General features: G+C 49.6%; 2 protein-coding genes across 2 annotated transcripts in view; one reads left to right on the top strand and one right to left on the bottom strand.

The window, feature by feature from the left end:
• Positions 1-3858: 3858 nt before the first annotated feature.
• On the top strand, positions 3859-6324 carry PROX2 (prospero homeobox 2). The gene is given in 4 exon segments (XM_042872983.1): positions 3859-5283; positions 5683-5859; positions 5861-6073; positions 6139-6324. Coding segments are annotated over 4 exon segments (2001 nt in total).
• Positions 6325-8706: 2382 nt separating this feature from the next.
• YLPM1 (YLP motif containing 1) overlaps positions 8707-12458 on the bottom strand; it is a 46302-nt gene continuing 42550 nt past the window's right edge. Inside the window, exon 19 of the mRNA XM_042862955.1 lies at positions 8707-10555. Coding sequence (XP_042718889.1) covers positions 10539-10555 — 17 coding nt within the window. The 3' untranslated portion in view covers positions 8707-10538. The remainder of the gene's footprint in view (positions 10556-12458) is intronic.

The following is a 12458-nucleotide window of genomic DNA, read 5'->3' as shown; positions in this document are numbered from 1 at the left end:
ATGAACATTCTTGGTGAGATTTTCAAAAAAGATTGAAGAAAAATCAATAGGGTGTTGTCTCTGAGGCTTCAAAGATGTGCTGACTGCTTTAAAACAAAGCAGCTGTGCCAGAAAGGCTCTCTGCCAGGGGTTTCTCTGCAGTTTGTCTGTAGAGGGCTGAGACCCTTGAGCAGGACTGCCTGGTGTCAACTGCTTTTAACCACAGTCACCTGCCTACCAAATGAATAAAACAATCATCACAGTATTTATTAAGTACGTGGAGATGAGGTAGATGACAACCTGGAAATGGCAGAGGCAATTTGGTTTTGTCTAGCTCCAGGAGTTCCATCTGCTTTTGCCTCCCACACCAAACGTCAAGCAGCTCCATCCTGGAGCAGAGGTTGGGTTGTGCTGGTGGTAGGAATATCTCTCGAGTTCCCGACAATCAGCAAGGTACTGACTTTTGCTGAATGTCCCCAGTTGGAAGGGACCCACAAGGATCACTGAGTTCAACTTCTGCCTCCATATGGGACCACCCAAAATTCAAACCCTGTGCCTGAGAGCATTGTCTGAATGCTCTTCGAACTCCATCAGCTTGGAGCTGCAACCACTGCCCTGGGGAGCCTGTTCCATGTCCAGCCACCGCATGGTGAAAAGTCTTCCCAACTGTTTCCTGTACTGTGGACCCCTGGCATCACCACAGTAGGGAATATCAGAAGCACCTGCGCACCTTCAGCAGGAGCTGTGTTCACCTGAAGCTCCAGGCCATGGGTACCGCTTGCCTCTGCCTGTTGTACTTATGTCATCTCATTAATGATTAATTGTCTTGAGTCCTAGATGGGTGCTGTCAGATCAAATTGCAGCTTCCCAGCTCTCTCAAGGTTGTGCTAGTTGGTGGGGTGATCGTACAGTGTTGCATGGAGGATGCTGGATGGAGTTCTCTGCTCCAGGAATTGCCTCCTCATGGGCCTCAGCCTCTCAGCTGCCACAGCACGACTGAGCTGCAGAGCCTGACAGGCACTGCTTAGTGCTCTGCCATGATGGATATGGGGAACTGATGGTCTGCTCAGCCTAGTGCTGGTAATGTCTCGGAAGCTGATTATTTGACATTTTTGTCTGTCTGAGGTATTTTGCTCAAGGTTGAAGCTCTGCTTTAAGTTCCAGATGTCTTTCTTATCTCTGATAAACAACCTTCCTGAGATGGGATGTTTCTCTTCAAAGATTCAAGACTGTCATAAATTAGACCCACAGGGACAGCATCCTTGAGATGAGGACACAAGTCCAAAAGAGGAACCAATCAGAAGAGACTAAATGTCCTTGTGCCCAAATACGGATAAAGTGAGGAGTGGGATGCCTCCCCAAACAATCGCTGACGACCCTTGCACAAGCACAGAAGATTCAAATATGTTATAGAACCTTATGCTTACGTAAACTTTTTAATGTGTAATGGATAGGTGTCATTTATGTATTAGGTAGGCATATGGTGAAAACTTTTGACTATAAATGGAAGCCAGAATAAAGACTCAGAGCACTTGATTTGTGGGAATATTCCACCTTGTGCCCTGCCCAGAATAAAGCAGTATCTCCTCTCCAAATACTCGTCCTTTTGAATGTGTTTTGGGAGATACAGAATCAACAACGTTGTTATCATTTCTGTAAGCCTGGGGGATGCTGAGGCAGGTGGCCAGACCCCTGGACATCCATCTGCATATTCAGAAGTTGTTCCCAGCTGGTTGGCTGCCTCCAGCCACCCCACTCCCTCTTTATAGGACATGAGCATAGCGGGAGGACTTGCTGGGTGGCTTCTCCATCATCCTGCAGCACCCAGCACACATCCTGCACCTTGGCAGCCCAGGTGAGTGGGGCACAGAAAGGCACGCGGCTTGGGCTGGGGCTCCTCACTGGTGGCAGAAATGGGACGCCTTGGGAAAGCTGTGGGGTGACAGGCTGCCAGTGGGGTGACATGGTGCTCCCAGAAAGAAGTGGATGGGGAGCTCTGCGGTGTGGCTGATGTCTGGGGAGGACATACCTGCCAGCTTCTCTGGGCATCTTCATTTTCCTCCTTGTTTTTTTTCTTCAGTTTGGAGGAGCATCTGTTTCTTTTTACTATTTTGGAAGACTGCACTGGTAAAGGCTGGTAGCAGCAGCAGGAATGGGAGCACCCAACTGCAAACTGCAGGGAGAGGACCCTGTTAGTGGGAGCAATTTACTTGGGCCAGGACATAGGGCCAGTCTGGATACAGATTGATGCTGGAAAGCCCCTCGCTTTTCTCCCGTCCTCCAGCTGAGGCTTCCTGTGTGGAACATCTGAAGAATGAATAAGATATATATGTACCTTGCATTTGCTGTGTAGCTTTACCATAGGCAGCTGCTACTCTGAGGAGCAGTGTGTGGCTGAGGGTGAAGCAAGCTGTGAATGGGGTGAGCAAGAGCTGCCAGCAGCTGGGCCTTGTGCTGACCTTGGGCAGAGCAAGTAGCCACACTGCTGGGGAAATGGAAACCTCATGGCTGGGAGGGAGGGGAGGCTACACAGAGAACAAGTGCTGTCAGGCAGCCTGGGAAATGGTTTATTACAGATAGAGCAGCAGTAGAGGATCCAGAAAGGTGTGACAGAGGAGGGAGAGGGAAAATGGTCTTGCAAAATGGTGGGGCAGTGCAATTTACAGGGAAGACAAGCCTGAGGACCTGCACTGGAGTGATGTGCCGTGGTGTGTGATTGCTCTTCCGAACACCAACCTGGAATAAAGGCTAGCAAGCGGCCTGCTGAAAAGAGTGAGTAGAGGCTTTTTTTTAAACACCACTCAGTAACATGGAGGAGGACTTGCTGTAGAGAAAAGTCATGGGGGCGGGAGATTAACAGCACTGAAAATGGTCAGATGTATCTGGATATAGGTGAAAGAATCTCAGGCCCTTTAAAGATGGCTCTAAAAGGCATAAACAACTTCAGATATGCAGAGCTGATGCTAATTAATGTGGTTGGTGAGGCAGCACCCCATAGGGATTTTAACTCTTTAACGGACCAGGACATGAGCTTTTGCTATTCCTGTTTTAAAGGTGTCAGAACTAGCAAGAGGAGGGGTGGCTGGCTGCCTGCACTCACTGTGACAATTTTAAGCCTGAGGCTGCTGGCTCAGGAATTCTTCTCTTCCCCAGTAATCCCCATCCCTTTTATTCTGTTTTGACAAGCCCTCAGCAGCACTGTCCCAGAATGTCCTGCTAGTAGCGGTCATACTGTGCTTTTTCTGCTTCTAGCCCCTTGCTGTGCCTCTTCCAACCACCCCAGCATTGGGGGATGGCAGATGCTGCTCATCCTCATGCCCTCAGGGCTCCCTCTGCTCCATGCTGTGAATGCCTTCTGTAGAGCTCTGGCTGCTGTCCTTATTTCCGGGCACCCTGATAGTGCTCAGTGGCAGCTGCAAACGCCTTTGCCTAGGTGCACCTGGGGGAAGGCTCTATCTGGTGCTCAGTGCCCTTGTACCATAGTCCACGAGCTCAAAGGGGACTCTTGCCAAAGGTGATCTCCCTTTCTACTTATCGCTCTGAGCCTGTGCCCGACACACCTGAGGCTCCTGTTACCTGGGGTGGGGGGGGAGAAGTTGTGGTCAAGGCACGGTGAGATGGATCTTCAACCCTTCCAGGGCAAAGCTGTGGTGCAGAGAGCCCTCACTGCTTGGCACATTCAAGGCCCAAACCATTAGAAGTGGGCTCTAGGCACCGCAAATGCCTGCTGTCAGGTGGGAGCTGGGAAAATCTGTCATGTGAGCATGCATGGAGGGTAGCTGTGTTTGGTTCTACCAGTGATACTTTACTCTTTCTTCAGCTCTGTACCTCTAGCTGGCAGAAGCATCGCCAGGAACGCCTGCCAGTCTGTCTGTGGAAATGATCCCCTACCAGTTGCAGGGTAGCTCACTGGTGCCCAGGCAGAAAGAGGACACGAGGAATGGCAAGTCTGCCCCTGTGCAGGACAGAGGCTGTGTTACTACAAAGCACCACCAAGGGATGAAAACAGAACCTTGTTTCCAGAGGGACCCTCTGTTGCCTTCCCCTAGCTCATCCCTCATGTCACAGCTGCTCAGCCACACAGCAGTTGGCAGGAGCCTGGACCCCTGCACCCTTTTCCCTTCCTCTGCAGTGGAGCCGCCCCAGGGCTATGAACTTGGTGTGCCTTTCAGAGAAGCAGCACAAACCCTGGCTATCACCAGAACCTGTGGCCCTGCTCCTGTGCCCTGTGCAGCTGATGGGGAGCAGCTCTCCGATGAATACCTACAAGCCAAGAGGGCTAGGGTGGAGAGCATCATCCAAGGCATGAGCCTCCTTCCAGCCCACCAGGGCTTGGAGGGAGGTTTGGCGCAGGGCAGGGAGAGAGGTGGGGGAGTGCCCCACCGGGGCAAGAGGAAGCCAAGGGTACCTCAGCAGCAGGGTGCGGGAGTGGCTGGGCAAGGGGCACCTGCTGCTGGCAGTCCCCACACAGCAGAGTGCCAGCAGCTGAGGGAGCAGCTCTGCTTTCTAGAGCAGCAGCTGAGGTGGCTTCAGGAGAGGTTCTCCCAGGTCTGTGACTCTGGGGATGCTGCCCAAACCCAGGAAGGTGCTGGGAAAGTGCAGCTGCTTCCTGGAAAACCTGGAGACAGAGTGGGCAGGGATGGTGTTGCCAATACCCATCATTCACACACAGCCACACTCTGGGAGAGCATCCTGGAGGTGGATGGGCCCATGGCAGGAGAGGATGAGGAAGGCAGAGGCAGTGCAGGCGTCCTGCCCTCAGTAGCCAGGGTGCTCTCTCAGGCCCTGAAACACGAGCTGGCTGGGATGACATCCCGTGTGGTGGACTCTGTCTTGAAGACTGTGTGGCCAAAGGCAGCCAGCCACCTCCTACAGCAACAGCTAGAGCTAGGGCCAGATGCCAGGGGAGGGTGTTTACCTGCTGGGAAAGGCAGAAAATCACTTGCTAAGGCACCCTCCCCGAGCATCCTGGGCTCACATCAGCCAAAGGCACCATCACTATCACTGGGGAAGAGCTCTCAGGCCAGATCCTTCAGCCCGGAAGGGGTCAGAAACCTCCGTCAGGCACCCAGTGTGGGTCACAGGCCAGGCTCAGCTGCCCTGGCAGTGCAGGACAGTCAGCTGCTGGGCCAGCTGCTGGTCTACACCCCACACAACCACTGGGACAGCCCCACTGCCTCAGAGAGTTGGCGCATGGATCCTGCAGATGCACGCTGGGCAGTCACCAAGCTGCGGCCATTGGCAGTGAGGCCCCTGGGCCCTGACATGGTGGAGGGGAACAGAACACCCCTTACCCCTACCCACGTATCCTTTGGGGTAGATGGAGTGGCCTGGCTCCTCAGAGATGCCGATGGGAAAAGCCAACTTTCCGCTACTGAGTGGTCAAACACTGGAACAACCTTCCTAGAAAAAGGTGACTGATGACCCACACCTGTCAGCATCCAAGGGACATTTGGATAACGTTCTTGTTAATTTGCTTTAACTGTACAGGCACAGGTTTCCCAGAGGCTGTGGAATCTCCTCCTTGGAGATCTCCAAAAGCCACATGGATGTGGGCCTGGGCACCCTGCTCCCGGCGTCCCTGCTCAAGCAGGACCCAGAGGACCCTTCTTGGCCATCCTGTGACACCAGGCTGTAGGGATGGGCTATGACAGACCAAAGCTGCCATGTGCAGGTTTTCCTTGACTCAAAGCCCACATCTAGGAGGCGCTGACCCCTGGCCACCTGAAGAAGGCCAAGCTGATGTTCTTCTTCACCCGCTACCCCAGCTCAGCTCTGCTGAGGTCCTACTTCCTTGACGTGCAGGTAGACCTGCTGTGGGATGCAGGGTAGGATCGCGGGGTGTGGGATTTTGGTGCTGGTTTGTTGAAAACCCACTTCCCCCACTGTGTCTGCACAGTTCAGCCGCTGCATCAACTCCCAGCTCATCAAGTGGTTCAGCAACTTCCGTGAGTTCTACTACATCCAGGTGGAGAAGTTTGCCCGGCAGGCCCTGCTGGAGGGCATCACGGAGGCCATGGCCCTGCGCGTCTCACGGGATTCGGAGCTCTTCCGTGCCCTCAACATGCACTATAATAAGGGAAACGACTTCCAGGTGAGGGGCCGGGGTGTGGGGCACAGGGCCCACTTCCTGGAGCCCACCTGCTCATCTGTCCGCAGGTGCCCAGCTGCTTCCTGGAGGTGGCAAGCCTGACGCTGCAGGAGTTCTTCAGAGCGGTGCGGGCGGGCAGGGATGCCGACCCCTCCTGGAAAAAGCCTATTTACAAAATCATCTCCAAACTGGACAGCCACATCCCTGAAGTGTTCAAAGCTGCGGGCTGCTCCCAGGAGCTGCCCCACAATTGATCTGCCAGGCAAGGGGCCCCAGAAGGTTTTGGGTAACTGCTGGCAGGGTGGGGGAAAGGCTGGCTGTGCTGAACAAATCCTGGACTTACGGCATCCATCATTCTGTTTTATTTCTGTCCTGTCAGACAGCCTCCTTGGGTGAAGTCTACGGTTTGCTCCAGGCATCAGGATGTTGTGCTATACATTTCATTTGGCTGCTCAAAGGCAGCGGTGGAGACCCATGGAAAGAACACGGAGAGGAAGCCAAATGCCTGGAGCCTGGAAATGGCTGCTCTCCTCCTGGCCCTGCTCCAGCTTTCCCCAGGACCTGGGCCAAGCCACCTTTCTCCTCATTTCCACAGGGCCACAGATAAGGGCAAGTGGCCCTTTTTGTTTACAGAGCAAGCAGAGCTCCCAGCAGCGGGCACCGTTTCCTTGGCACGGCTGTCCAAGGCGCTGTGCTTGCTCCAGCAGCACTCGTCAGGCCCTGCCCAAAAACAACACAACAGCATCCAAAGCAAACATCTGGTGAATTCCAGCATTTCAAGCAGCCCATGAGGATGGCTGGCCCTGTCTGGGACACATCAAACTGTTTGTATCCGCCAGCACACCGCCTCACCAGTGTCCTGCAGAGGAGCTGAAGCTGGACAGTGTGACTTGTGTTGGAAGGGGTCAAGGCAGTGTTGGAAGCGCTGCGGGATGCCTGCTGGATGCTGGAGCACTGCAAAATGCACGGAGAGGAAAATAAATGCTGCACAAGCAGCCCTGCAGCAGGGTGCCTGTAGCTGGATGGCAACACCTTGTGGCTGAGCAGTGCAGTGTGGGTGGGCTCCACAGGGGCTGTATTACAGTGGCCCTTGCCATTGTGAGTGGGGTTAGCCACATTCCCTGTCTGGATTTGTATGTTAGTTGCTTGAGGTCTGTATGTTGTGCAAACCCAACTCCAAATTTACTCCATCTATTTTTAAATAAATACGGCTTACGTTACCACTTTAAATCCCCAGAGACCTCTCTGATAACTTTTTCTCTAAACTTTACCCTGGGAATTTCTTGCATTTTGTTAGGAAAGAATAACCCCTTGAGAGAAGGGCTTCAGTGGCTGTGCTGTTGATGGCATGGTACGTACTTTCATGCAGCCTGGTTGTGCTCAGAACAGAGCAGGCGGTTTTCTCTTGAAGACAAATGCCTGGCACATGGGGATTTCCATTGGCTAAGTGTGCATGCTTGTAGGGCTGGGAGAGAGGGAAGAGACTGCACCCACCACCATGGCAACAGTGACCTCCCCATGTGTGAGTGTGCTGTAAGAGTTGCTTTTCCATTTTCCACTAATTATTCAATAAAACAAGAGGGGTAGCACACTCACATCCTGCTGACTCAGTTTTACCTTTGAAGCAAAATCAGCTATTTCTCTGTATCCAAACATCTGTGATACATGCATAACATCCCCATTACCACCACTAGCCATCTGCTCTGGGAACAGTCCTGCATTTCCAATTGCATTCCCAGTCCCTCCATAGCCCCACACGCAGTCCACACAGCTAATGACAGCAGATACTGCTGAGCTCTAAATACTGCTGTTTCCCTGCCTCCAGGCTAAGTGGCAGGAGGCAGCCGAGAGAGGGAGATGTAACCACATCCATGCCCTTAGAGCCCTTAACACTTACTCATGCCCATTATTATGAACTGTAAGAGCTCTCATTACTCACATAGAGCTAATTGGAGCATGAGGAAGTCCTTGCTGAATGCTGAGCGTGGGTGCCACAGCAGCCTGTGGGGGGGAGGTGGAGGGGGGGAATTAACAAGCAATTAAAGACCTTGCCTTATCTTTACTGCTGCTAATGGCCTTGGTCTGTCTGCAGAGCCTGAACCAGACCCTGAGGTTCCCAGCTGAAGCAGAAGTTCTTGGAAAGGACCTTCCCATAGATAACGTCCTGGATACAACAGCTTTCTCCATGCTAAGTCGGTGGCCAATGGTCATGAAATCTCAGCATCTGCCGAGAGACACATTATGTGTGCTCTTGCTTAAGAGTTCAGAGGGTAACTTTCATTTTACATATTAGTGTCAAACACCACTCCTGGTTTTGCTGTTCCAATAAAACCTGCCCTACAAACACTCTCTGGGACTACTGCCCACTGCCTACCAAACAACTGTAACCACACAGCAGTAAATCCAACTGGCACAAGCCAAACGTGGCAGCCCCCTGCTGGTGTTTATTGCTCAGGCTTTTGTGGCTTCCGTACTTGTTCGATTGGATTAACGAGGATCAGGCTTCAAAGCGCCAGCCTGTAATGAACAGGGTCAATCTTTTTTAATCTTACCAAACGAGAAGCTAAAAGCAGTGGTGAAGTGGAAGGCTTGAAGAGTATGAAAAATACATGACTGAGGAAAAAAAAAAAGGAAACTTGAAGAAAAGTATTTTACTGAATTACTCAATGCATGTCATATGTCATTCATAGCTTTATGCAAAGTACAGATATCATTAAAAATACTTTGTATGACTTTACAAAACTGGCTAAGTTAGATCTATGACAACATAAATGCATCTGCACATACCTATATCCCTCTCTTTCTATAAAACCAGCCCTCACCAGCCTCAGAGGGAAGGCAGCACACCCCACAGCCTAAGACACCTTTCTCCCTTTCTAGCCACCCAGTCTGTAAATAAGAAAAAGGGAAGAAATGAGGACCACCTTTGGAAAACAAGGTTTGAAGACAAGGTGAGCTCGTGGTCAGGGGAGACATGAGGCCAGCCCCACGTGTCCACACATCCACTAGCATCCCCATGGCTGGCAGTGCAATCTGTGCTCAAATTAAAATTCCAAAGGCTCTTTTTAATCAAATAAATAAATAAAATCTTTAGGAACAGTAGCTACAGTCACAAAGAGATGATGCTTTAGAAACTGTAATTTTAAAGCCACAGCACCCTCTTCTTGTGAGCAACCACTGCAAGTACTGAAACGTTCATGTTGAGAAGTGTCATGGGCTACAGTTGTTGCCTCAGCAGCACAGCTGATCTTCTCAGCTTTGGCAGCCCATGGCCTCAGAGAGACTCTTCAGTGTGTTGTGATTCTTTTGTTGAAGGCTGGGCCCTAGCACAGCACTGCGAAGCTCGCTCTGAGCTCTGGGTGCTTTTCACTTGTGCACCTCGAACTTTGGGTAGAAGGCAGGTGCCCCAGAAGAACCACTAGAAAGTGCCCTTTGTACACCTGGGGCTGGCCAACAACAGAGCCACTTGAATGGCACAAACTGCTGCTGAAACTGAGAGCAGACAGCTCTGATGTGAGCAGGACCTAGCACTGGGCAGCTGGAAACACCATATTGGTGAGTAGCTGTCCAAGGCTCTTGCCTTTCTGAGCCAGAGTGGGGATGTTTGATTGGTGATGAACGCTCTGTTTCAGGAACATCATGGCGTTTTCATTATTAATTGAAAGTAAAGGAGTGACAGCAGTGTACTCACCCACAGGGCAGCACTTAACTGGAGATCTGTGTTTTATGTGCGAGCACCTTCTGTCCTGCAATGTAATTAGGATTCTGGCAGCAGTGCTTTCTGTGCTTGAATTAGGATCCCAATTGGGAATCTAAATCCGTGAAGATGGTGGGTTTACTTAGGAAGACACTGCATTTCAAGTTCTGGAAGGAATCACCTCACTCCAGAGGTAATTCTCTCTGAAGACGTATTTCTGAGCAGCTACAAGGAAGACTGTCAAGAATCACAGGCCAACACAGATGTGCGACTATCCCAAACACAATTCTCAAGATCTGTTTCTCAACAAATGTTGAACATGAAGGCCTCAGTCAGCAGCCTGCCTGTTACCATCGTGAGGTCTTCTTTCTCCAGAACAACTGCTTGCCCTGCTGTATCAGTCACAGTCACCCACCAGGCTCAAGAGCTGTCCATCTGAGCCCTCTGCAGTTGTGGTTGCCTGGAAGCCAATGGCAGCAGCAGTCTTCACAGAGCAGTTCCTCTCTTTGCAAACGATGCTGGAGCCAGCGTGGAAAGCGTTCTGTGTGAGCACGGCACCAACATCCCCTGAGAACAGCGTGTAATGTCCCAGAAGCATGTTTTGAGTAGTCACTGGCCCTTACACAGTCCCCATGACACGCTGGGTTTTGATAGTTGAGCAGTTTGCAAAACTCAGTTCACATTTCTCAGATCTTTTCTCAGTAAGTCTTCCGGTGCCGGCTCAATTGCCTCTACTCAGCACATTACTGAGTGGTCATGTCTTTGAAAGCATTAAGTGGCTTCTTCCACTGCAAAAAGACCACAGAGTTAAGAGCCCCACACACAAAATACAACGCACATTGAAGGTTAAAGCTGAGAAAGGATTTTTGGACATAAAAAAATAGCATCAGTTAAGAGAGCTGGGGAGAGGAAGGTGGGGAAGATATATAAATGTAAGTGCTGTAGGAGTAACTCTGATATCATATAGGTGTAAAACAAATCCAAAGTAATGGAGTTGCGACAAGGCAAATACGGTATTACTAAAAATCAGGTCCCACATACAGAAGACCTGCATACAAAAGTCCTAAATCCTGGTACAAATAAAGGAGCACTGAGAGTAACAGGGAGAAAGGTTTTATGCAGAAATCTCTTCAAAATCTGTTTTCCCTATGAAGGATTTAAACAGGACTGTAGCGTTTAGAAAATCCCCTGCCACAACAATGCAATTCTGTGCCTCTAAGACGTAGCGCACAAATAAACAGTACCAAACATTACGACCACAGCACAGCTTCACATATGCAGTACGATGCAGTACGCCCCAGCCAACTGCTACGCTTCCCTCCAGCATCACCAGAAGTAGCATTTTTAACACTATTTTCAAAATCTTTGTCTTTTTTCACACAGACAGAAAAAAACAACAATCTGACACAGAATGCTGAATTCCAGCTCTTAATTTTTCATGTTTTGCTGCCCTTCTGTAATTTCCAGAATTCCCTACAACACTGGCTGCTCTTTGTTTTGCTGTTATCTCACACCAACTTTGCCAGAGAAGATGCTGACTTTGTGCCTATTTGTACAATATTTTAATAACTTTAACTACTTCAAACTCAATGCAGTTTTAGCAATAGAGGCTTTCTTTCTTCACAAGTAGTGTATCAAAAGAAGGGAACGATGAAACAAGCACTATTTAAAAAGAAGAAAGCAACCTACGTATTGGAAAAAGCTAGCAAAGTTTCCACAGAACAGAGTCCATTTGTACATTCAGTTGTCTTGAACTCTATTCTCTCCAGGTCTGTAGGAATGCCACAGAGAACATGGGATGGGTCAAATGCAGCAGACAAACTTGAAAAACAACAGTGGAAAGGTGATGGAGGCCCAGCCCTGCTGCACTGGATTAATCCGACTGGAAAACTGAACGTAAAGACAACTGGTTTCAGCATCACACTTTTATTTAAGTTTTGTATGACATACAAATGAGCTGGATCATACACTTGATCATGACTCATAGAAAAATGCAGAATATATAGAAAATAATGATAACAAACCTAACTGGACATAAGGAGAGAGGCACATCGCTTGTCTCTCCCGAACATCTACATTCACTAGTGTCTTTAGCTGTTGAGAAGAGACTTCCTTCACCTTGATGCACATGGACAAAGACAAACTAAGATAGAAGAAATCCCAAAATAGTCCATAGAAGGAAAATAAATGCTGCAAGAGATAAATGACACATCTTAGAAAAAATAAAACTCTTAAACTGGAGGAATTCACGTACCAAAGCCTCAATCCAAAGGATTCATCTAAATAAGAGACTGATTCAGAACTAACTGCATAAAGAACATTTTCCAAGGGAACGGCCCTTATAACCAAGCTGTCTGTGGCTAAAACACCTCGATGAAGCACTCCTGCACAGGTGCAGTCACTGCATCATCAATCCTGGACTAAACATCAACTGTGCAGATTTACAAAGAACATTTATTTTGGAAATTGTCTGATTAAGCATGGTGCACAGCTGCCCGTGGAAACAACATAGCACATGTACTTGTTTACAGAATTGATCACCAAAAAAATATTAGATACAGAGAAAAAATGTCTGAATAAAGAGAACTTCTGCAATACTCTGAGAGGAAGGACAGTCTCTTGGAAACCACGCAAGCATAACAGACACTACCAAAGAACTTCTCACCAGAACTCAGACCGCGCCTGGATGCT

Source organism: Lagopus leucura, unplaced genomic scaffold, assembly GCF_019238085.1.
Source record: "Lagopus leucura isolate 7727_CA_CO unplaced genomic scaffold, USGS_WTPT01 Super-Scaffold_1, whole genome shotgun sequence".
NCBI lineage: Eukaryota > Metazoa > Chordata > Aves > Galliformes > Phasianidae > Lagopus > Lagopus leucura.
The sequence above is the reverse complement of the archived record's forward strand: the minus strand, read 5'-3'. Positions and strand labels throughout refer to the sequence as shown.